This window comes from Scylla paramamosain, chromosome 42 (genome assembly GCF_035594125.1).
Source record: "Scylla paramamosain isolate STU-SP2022 chromosome 42, ASM3559412v1, whole genome shotgun sequence".
In the NCBI taxonomy this organism is placed as follows: Eukaryota; Metazoa; Arthropoda; class Malacostraca; order Decapoda; family Portunidae; genus Scylla; species Scylla paramamosain.
The window spans coordinates 6,747,501-6,757,500 of record NC_087192.1 but is presented as its reverse complement, the minus strand read 5'-3'; the positions used below and the strand labels follow the sequence as shown (position 1 = coordinate 6,757,500).

The 10,000-nt window shown below is 41.0% G+C and overlaps 1 protein-coding gene across 3 annotated transcripts in view; it reads left to right on the top strand.

Annotated features, from left to right (window-relative positions):
• The window catches only part of LOC135093165 (nephrin-like), a 55,638-nt gene that overhangs the window by 4,447 nt on the left and 41,191 nt on the right, over positions 1-10,000 (top strand). For all 3 annotated transcript variants that reach the window (XM_063992096.1, XM_063992095.1, XM_063992094.1), the window contains exons 3-5: positions 6,173-6,259; positions 7,912-8,109; positions 9,977-10,000. The exon at positions 9,977-10,000 is cut by the window's right edge and continues 128 nt beyond it. In XM_063992096.1, the coding sequence (XP_063848166.1) occupies positions 6,173-6,259; positions 7,912-8,109; positions 9,977-10,000 (309 nt within the window). The remainder of the gene's footprint in view (positions 1-6,172; positions 6,260-7,911; positions 8,110-9,976) is intronic.

The following is a 10,000-nucleotide window of genomic DNA, read 5'->3' as shown; positions in this document are numbered from 1 at the left end:
AAAAGAGCAGAGGTTGAAGGTAATTACTGTAACTTATGAGTTTATATTTATGTATGCATCCATTTTTTCATACCTGACTTTTAACATAAGTATTAATGTCACTTTTTAATCAGGGAAAGGAGAGAGAGAGAGAGAGAGAGAGAGAGAGAGAGAGAGAGAGAGAGAGAGAGAGACGTGGCAGTGGGAAAAGAATATGAAGGGGAATGAAGGAAGCGAGGTGAAGGGCAATGGAGTAAAGAAGGAAGGAAGGAAGGGGAGAGTGGTGATAGGAGTGAAGGAAAAGAGGGCGTGGGGGCGGGAGAGGTGTGGGGGTGAGTGAGGGAGGGGTGGTGAGGGCGTGGCGGGCTGGTGGGTGCGTGAGGCAAGTGGTGCAGGTGATCAATACACCACACCGGTCAAGCCAGCCACCGCTCGCCACCACACGCCTCACCACCACCACTGTCATCACCACTCACCACCACCCTCACCACTCATCACCACCCACTTTATCATCAAGAGTCATTTAAAATTCCATCATCACCACCACTCACCATCATTGTCATCACCACTCACCACCAGTGTCATCACTCACCGTCACCACCACCACCACCCAGAGTGATTTAAAATTCCTCAGCATTAACATAACCATCATCATCACTCACCACCACTGTCATCACCACTCACCAGCACCACCATCACTATCATCACCATCTTATTTGCCGCGATCATCCTTGGTCAAGTCAACAGTCCTTATCAACAATCATGATCACTGCACACCACCACCACCACCACCACCAATGTCATCACCACACAATCACCCACCTTATCACCAAAAGTCAGTTAAAATTCCTCAGCTTTCTTCGTCACTACTGTCACCATTATAACGATCATCACCAATCATCACCACTTAATCTACCTAATCATCACTTCACTCCAGCCACCTCAACACCACTCCAGCCAGATAAAAGTCCTCCTTACTACTCATTACCACTATTGTCATCACTATCATTAACGTTAACACCATCAACATCACACTCTTCACTAACACCAGCATCATCATCACCCTTATCACCATTGAAGCTTTAATAGTCATCATCTCCATCACCATCACCAACACCAAGACATCTACATATTTTCATAACACCATCATGACACCATCATCATTACCACATGCCATCACCACATTCATGGAACAGATCATAATCATCACATCACCACATCCAACACAAATATTGAGCCCATCACCAACATAAACAATATCACCACAACCAACACGATTATCAGCATCAATGACTGGACTCTACACCACTTTAAAGACTCGTAACACTATCAACACCACAATCAGTCATATCAACCCGTAAGCCTTCAACACCATCACCTCTTTCATCACCACGATCACCACGCAAAAAGAGAATAAATAAATAAAATTCGGAGTACATTTTCACCACACTCAATACATCACAAGTTTACATCACAAGTCAAAATAATATTACCCTACATTCTATTAACTTACTACAATAAATACACTACAAATACTTAATACATAAATCACTTGTACCAGACTATTACTTAGATATTTAAACATTCACCACAGTCACACAATAACATCAATATCGCCACCACCACCACCAATGTCTTCGCCACTAAAGTCATCACCACCGTCACTGCCACACAATATTCCCATCACATCCCAATTGGCTTCACCTTACCTGATATTAATTTCTCCTTACCTGTGCGCACCTCTCTCTCTCTCTCTCTCTCTCTCTCTCTCTCTCTCTCTCTCTCTCTCTCTCTCTCTCTCTCTCTCTCTCTCTCTCTCTCTCTCTCCTGTACATCTGATTTGTTTTCTTCTCTCCCTCGTGGTATTTTTTTCTTTCACCAGTTTTCTTCTTCACTTTCCTGTCTTCCTTTTCTTCTTTAGTGCTTTCTTTTATTTTGTCTTTCTATCTCTGTGTGACTTATTGCTCTCTCTCTCTCTCTCTCTCTCTCTCTCTCTCTCTCTCTCTCTCTCTCTCTCTCTCTCTCTCTCTCTCTCTCTCTCTCTCTCTCTCTCTCTCTCTCTCCCTGATATTAAAAGAGAGAGAGAGAGAGAGAGAGAGAGAGAGAGAGAGAGAGAGAGAGAGAGAGAGAGAGAGAGAGAGAGAGAGAGAGAACTACGAACAAGGAAAGAGAGGGAAATATGAATTAAAAAAGCATCCAAAAATAAAGATAAAATTAATACTCGTATAAAAAGAAGAGGGAGTGAAGGGAAGGAGAGAGAGAGAGAGAGAGAGAGAGAGAGAGAGAGAGAGAGAGAGAGAGAGAGAGAGAGAGAGAGAGAGAGAGAGAGAGAGAAGGGGAGAACAAGAGGAAGAGGAAGGTCTGGGCCGCAGGTTGAGTGGCACCCCGGAAATATATTGAATGGCTGGACGAGTCTATTGGATTATTTTGAGTAGGAATTTGACAATGACATGACGGCCGCAGGGGGTCATTAGAGGCTGCCTGGCTGGGTGGTATTGTAGTGGCGGAGGATGATGGTGGTGGTTGTCGCGGTAGTGGTGGTGGTGGTAGTAGAGGTTAGTTAGAAGACTCCTTTTTTTTCTTATCTTTTTTTTTTTTTTTCAAAGGCATGAATTAATAGTTGTTGTTTTAAACGTGATATAGTTTTGTCCTTTGTGTAGTGACGAGGGTGGTGGTGGTTGTTGTTGGGGTGGTGGTAATAGCAGTAGTAGTAGCAGTAGTAGTAGTTGTAGTTGTTGTTGTTATTGTTGTTCTGGTGGTGGTGGTGGTTGTAGTAAAGATTGATTAGTAATGTAAGGTTAGGTGTTGTTTTGTTGTTGAAATCATAACAATTTTACCCTTAGTCTAGTGTCTAGGATGATGGTTGTCGTGGTAATGGTGATGGTAGTGGTAGTAGTAGTGGTAGTGGTAGCAGCGGCAGTAAAGATTAGTTTCAATATTCTTTGCAATGACTTGAATTAATACCAGCTGAAGTCATAATGCAGTTAGATTTATTCCTGCGCTTCAGAAAGACAATACTAAGTAGAAAGGAATAGAATAAAGACGTGGAAGGAAGGGAGATACATTTCTGCAGTGGTCAAATGAAGAAAAGAAGATAAAAGAGAGAAAAGAAAGAGCGTAGAAAAAAAAAGAAGTTAAACGAAAGGACAAAAATAATCGGTGTCTGACTTTCATGTTTCTCATGTTGTGGAGTGTCCTGTGATAATTAGTGGATAAGTGTGCTGCATCTCTCTCTCTCTCTCTCTCTCTCTCTCTCTCTCTCTCTCTCTCTCTCTCTCTCTCTCTCTCTCTCTCTCTCTCACAAAACTGCTGTAAATATTTTTTTCTATTTTCTTCTCCCTCTAGAATCGTATTTCGGGTTTCTGTTTTTTCCTTCATGCCTGACAATTTTTCATATGGCACTACGAGAGATTTCTTTGTTTATATTATTTACTTTCACTTCGGTTATAGTATTTTCACTTTCCTCATTCTTTTTATTAATTTTTTGTTCCGATCTTTTATTTTTTTTTATTTTTTTTATTTTTTTTTGAGATTCATATTTCGGCGTCCCGTTTTTTTCATGAATATGGCTTTTGTGTTGGGAAGAATCTTTTTATTATTTTCCTTCCTTTTTTTTTCTCTCTCTCTCTCTCTCTCTTTTCATCTCTCGTCTCATTTTCATTTCTTCATTAGCAGCCGCGTATTAATATTTTTTCTCTTTTCTTCTCTCAGTTTTGTCAGCTGCTTCCTTATTACGCCGTGCCTTTATTATCAATGTCTGCCTCTCTTTGTCCGCCTTCTCTGTCTCCTCCACAGCCAGCATCTGTTCATCTGCATATAAAACTCACTATTTTATTACTACATATTATCTATTTTTAGTATCCCTCTTATTATTGGGACTATGAATGAAATAACTACATACTAATTTCTCACGGTAATATTGACGACGGTAATGAAAAACAGCAATAATAAGAGAAAATGCAAGACCCACAACAAATGCACCACACCTTAACCGTGACTTCGAAGGACAGGTGAGCGAAGCATCAGGGGAGACGGAAGAAAACACAGGACACAGAACAGGTAGGAAGGACAGACAGGTGTGGCGGAGGGACGGAAGGGGTTAATTAGTCTGCCATCCAGGTGGTTGCGCGTTCTCGTAGCGCGCCACTGCTTCCCAAACGAGCCATTCAAAGAGTAACCAAGTGCAATTCGAACCGGGAAGCAAATTCAATGGAAAGTAACGATGCTGGTGCCTGTAGAGCAGCGGGCGGCGGGTTTCGAAGCGGTGAACGCAAACACATGCACGGGAACTAACCACAAACCCAGCAATGTAAAGCAGCGACCGACACTCAAACTGGAGGAGACTAAAAAAAAAAAAAAAAAAAAAAGAGAGAGAGAGAGAGAGAGAGAGAGAGAGAGAGAGAGAGAGAGAGAGAGAGAGAGAGAGAGAGAGAGAGAGAGAGAGAGAGAGAGAGAGAGTTAAAAGAAGAATTGGTCTCCTCGGCGCTCTGCTCACCAAGGGATTCGCATTTGTAGTCGTAATTGAAAGTAGTAATAAGGAAATGGGTTAGCGGACTCTCTCGTTTTCGGATCCCATTTCAGTTCTGGCCTCATTTAGTCTCTTCATATTTTGGTGATCAGATTTACATGGGGAGGGAAAGGCACGTGTCGTTCTATTAATATCCATTGCAGGTATTGAAGCCTGCGCAGGTGTTCTGTTATGCATTCCAGGTGAAACTGCTTTGCTGAATCTCACACAGACACACACACACACACACACACACACACACACACACACACACACACACACACACTTATACTTATCTATATTGCAGCTGTGTGGATGCAATTCCAGCCCTCCTCAGCATCTACCAAATGCCATCGGGTCCTGTCAGTACAATACAAATACATTTTATGCTGTGAAATTTGACATTAAATCCCAAGCAGTCCAGGTTTCACGCTAAAATCAATTACCTACTACAATTAGTCATTTTGGGATCGGTTGTTTTGTATATAAAGTCGACTGCAGAACAAACCTTATATATTTTAACTGGCGTATATTTCACAACAGGCAAATAATTCTTTTCATGGAAGCGGTCAAGGTCAGTGTATTGCTTATTGATTGTTGGTTTGAAATTTGGCGCGTTTTCTTTTCTTTAATCATTCACTAATTAGGATGCAAGAATAGTATTTTAATTGAGAGTAGACTTAGAGCAGTGTTTTTGTAAAGTGCTCTTGTTAAGCCGATGAATTGTAAGGTAAACTTGGACCTAACAAAAAGGAGATGTTTCTGGATATTTTGCACTGCTACCTACATAAATATTTCATCCTGCTGGGGAAAATAATGTAACGAGAATTGATTTGGATAGATCGAAAGAAGAATACATAAAATAAAACTACCATTACTTCCGCAATATATTTTTCTCTCGAAACATTTCAAATTATCACATGTTCAAACCCGTTTTGTTTAATTTTAACGTGACTTGGAATAGACGAACGGCTGATGGCGATGAGTGGAAAATGTGGAAGAAGAGGGAACATGTTTTCTTAAGTGATGAGTCACAAGATTTGTACAAGCTGATGATAAATCGATTAATTTCCTTAATGAGATTAAAAAATATAATTTGGAACAAATATAGAGGTAAGTTGCACGTACGAGTATATAGGAGATTGAGAAGCGTCAGCAGAAAGCATAGAGAAAATGTAGAAACTGATGACAAACCAATTAGTTTACTTCATGAACGAAAAAAAAAAAAAAACGTTTTCGAGGAAATATGGCAGATAGCTGTACATATTAGGCTCAGAAATGTTAGGAGAAAATATATAAAAAAATACAGACGCTGATTAGTTTCTTTTATGATATATATATATATATATATATATATATATATATATATATATATATATATATATATATATATATATATATATATATATATATATATATATATATATATATATATATATATATATATATATATATATATATATATATATATATATATGGCTTAGTGTGAATATAGAGGCGAGTTGTGCAAGGGAAGCTGAGAATCGTTAGAAGCCGCCGCATGACAAGATGCGGGGAGGCAAGTCAACAATGGAAGGGTACACACGGGACCCTTTTCTTGTCGTGGGCGTAAAAAAACCCTTATAGTGTGTGTGTGTGTGTGTGTGTGTGTGTGTGTGTGTGTGTAACCGTTCTCCGTCTCCACAGTGCCGCCGGAGAGGGTGGAGATCATCCCTGAGCGGTCTCCTGTGAAGCCCGGGGACAAAAACGATGTCGTGTGCCGGGCCGTGGGAGGTGAGCCATGTGTGTGTGTGTGTGTGTGTGTGTGTGTGTGTGTGTGTGTGTGTGTGTGTGTGTGTGTGTGTGTGTGTGTGTGTGTGTGTGTGTGTGCGTGAGTGTATGTGTGTGCGTGTGTATGTGTGCCTGTGCGTGTGTGTGTGTGTGTGTGTGTGTGTGTGTGTGTGTGTGTGTGTGTGTGTGTGTGTGTGCCTGTGCGTGTGTGTGTGTGCGCCTGTGCGTGTGTGTGTGCGCGCCTGTGCGTGTGTGCGCGCGCGTGTGCGTGTGTGCGTGTGCGTGTGTGTGTGCGTGTGTGTATATGTGTGAGTGCGTGTGTGTGTGCGTGTGTGTGCGTGTGTGTGTGGTGCCTGGTGTGGCATGTGGTGCGTGGTGCGGGGGGCGTGCATGGCCTGTGTTCGCTGTCAATGTGTCCGCCTCGCTGGTCGTGAGATTGAATTTTTTTTTTCGTTGGATGTGTTGGTGTAACTGACCGCTTGTCCGGCTGTCCCTCTTCCCGTGTCTGTGTTGCAGTGTGTAGCGAGTATAGCGTGCATCGCTCTGTCCACCATGTGCTATTTGTGTATGTGTGCGTATATATATATATATATATATATATATATATATATATATATATATATATATATATATATATATATATATATATATATATATATATATATATATATATATATATATATATATATATATATATATAATGTATAATATCTTTATTTATTTACTAATTTATAGCCATAAACTAATTTCTAGTAAGCATGTTTCATGAACAAAGCCACAATTATTTTTTTTAGATATTCATTGAAATAAATGGTTCACATAATTCTATACAATTAACTGACCGCTTTAATATTAAGAATCACCAGTCTATCTCAAAACAAATTTTCAATCAGCTTGTAATACATCAATCCTTATCTCCCTTTACGAGTGACCCGGAGGTGTGGTTCAGCCCGGTGGAGCAGTCACAGTGGGGAGGGTCACTTGTGCTGGCGGCAGTACCTTTGTTTGCTTGGGTCACGGGATGCCAAGGGGAAGTTGGAATGCAGGGGACAGTGAAGGGTTTTGCTCTTGTTGTTGTTTTTATTTGTCGGTACTCCAACGACGTAAATTTTCTACATTCCTATTTACACATCAGTTGTGCCTCTCAGAATATGGATAATGACAAGGAAGTCTTAAGTTAAAGAGAAACGTAAAATGATAATGATATCATAAAAGAGGAGTCATTATTTCTTACATTAAACTAGCCCAGCCTGAACAGACTATGAGGTGTCAAGAGAAATAATTATCAAAACATAATGTCGGTATTAATTACTTACATGGAAAAAACACACACACACAAAAAAAAAAAAAAAACAGTGAACTTCCCTTGAGCCCTTGAGCCTTACTTCTTTGAGCAGCATTTCACAACACACACAGAGGGAACACGGAAAACAAGCATTCTGTATATTTCTCTTTAGAAAACCCTAAAAACAACCATGCATATTTAACTGTAACTTAACAACTGATTCATCTACTTGTCAACGGCTCATTAACTTAACAACTGATTCATCTACTTGTCAGCGTCGCAATAACATTGTCACACATAACGAACCATTAACCTATGCTCTGTCCTTTCTTTTTTTTAACACAATCCACCGTTGTCTCTCCTCCCCCAGGCAAGCCTCCCGCCAGCGTGGTGTGGGTGCAGGGGGGCCGCGTGGTGGATCCCAACAGTACCGTGGAAGGGGATGGGACCTTCAACAGCCTGGAGGTCCCTGCATCGAGACGGGACCTTTCCATCCCCTTCATCTGCCAGGCTTCCAATAATGACGTCACGGAGCCCGTCACCGCCTTCTACACGCGTAATGTTACTTGTAAGTCACGTGAACTGTCTCTGAGTCACAAACGCTACTTTCAAGTCACCTGTGGCCACCTATAAGTCACACTATCTATCTTTGAGTCAAGTGTGGCCTCCGTGAGTAATTTTTGGACAGCTGTGATTAAATTTTGTTTACCTGTGAGTCATATTAGCAAGCCGTAAGTCACCTGTGATTACCTGTCATCTTTGGCCACCTGTGAGTTTCATGTGGTCATCTGTGTCACCTGTGGTCACATATGAATCACCTTTGGCCACCCGAGTCACCGTTTGGCAATCTATGACTCATATTTGGCTACCTGCGTCACCTTTACCCCGCGTGTGATAGACATGGTCCTTCTTGAAAATTTGCTGAGTCATATCACTTGTCTGCTACTTGAGGATGTGTCCTATGAGTCACTCTGAGTCAGCTGTTAATCAGTCAGTACCACCGCATCAGTGAAAAGTCACCAGCGGAACACCTGAAGTATATTGTGACTCATTTGTACTTTTGTGAGTCATAGTCATTACTGCTAACTGTTTTATCTACGTATGGGCCTGTTACCTGAGTCACCCTGAGTTTCTTGTACGTGGCCCACTGTTTAATGGAAAAAACTCCTTGCCGAGTCCCCCTCGAGTCACACAAACACAGGATTGAGTTTGGAGTTATTCCATTTTGCTTTATTAATTACTGCAGGCAAATATTTGTGAAGTATTTAATTCCAAGCATACATATTCATATAAAATTTACATAATTTATATCATTTGCAAAATTTCGTTTTCAAAAATGCGTGAAATCTTTACTCTCGACTGTTTGTGTTTCCTTGCCGTCCACTTGCCTTCCATATTATGTGTGTATTTTTCTTTATTCTACGTCATTTATTTTAATTTTGCCATTTGTGCCTGTACTTTGGTCTTTCTTTTCACCCCAGACCGCCAGCCTACATCATAACTTCTCTTTACATCATAACCTCTCTCATGCTACAACAGTCTATCCTCAAGCAGCCCATTATTCTTTTCCCTTCTTTCCTCACTCCTCCATTCTACAAAAAGTCACGTTTAACATGTTTTTAGGCTCTTGGTTTCTTTCTTTTTCCTTCCTCTACACCCTTTTTTTTTTTTTCTACATACATGACTCCTCCCCCTCACATCCTCTGGTCCACTCTTTCCTCTTATTCTCTCCCTCCTCCATTTCTTGTCTCCTTTTGAAATTCAACGATGTCTGCAACCTTCTGTCACCCACCACGACTTCCCTTACCACTCTTTCTTCCTCTTTCCCCAGTTCTATATTCCCACCTTACATCCTTTCTCCTTCACAATTTTTCTTAACTTTATTCCTTCCTTTACTGCCTTCCATTGTCCATCATCCTTCTCACTTCTTCCTCTTTTGTGACTTTAGTATTTCCTTTTGCATTCCTTTACCTTCCATACATTGTCTCATTCATAGTCATCACGCTTTCCTTTAATGCGTGAGACAGAGGAAAGACGAGGATGCTGGAAACGGATCTAACCGGCAGGATAAAAGCCTGTATTCAGAAACGTTTTGCTCTCTCACCACGACAATTTTTTAAGGCCACAAAGATGACTTGCCAGGTTCTCAATAGTGTTTATCTTGCCAATGTGTCACTGCAGCCATCGAAACACATTTAAAAGACCAGTGTAATTTCATCTATATCCTTATGAAAGTAGTGGAGATGCGGCGCAGAATCGTTTCAAAATATTCTCCCAAAAAAAGGAAAATTTAAGAGAAGGTTAATGAATGCAGTGAAAGAAGACATGCTTGCAAATTATGTGAGTGAAGAAAGGGCACAAGATTTAGAGTGCTGGAGAAGCAGAAACACGACTCCCTTCCTTCCCTGTCTTTACCCACCACGGCCTCTTTGCAGGCGGGCCCGTGAACGTCAAGGTGA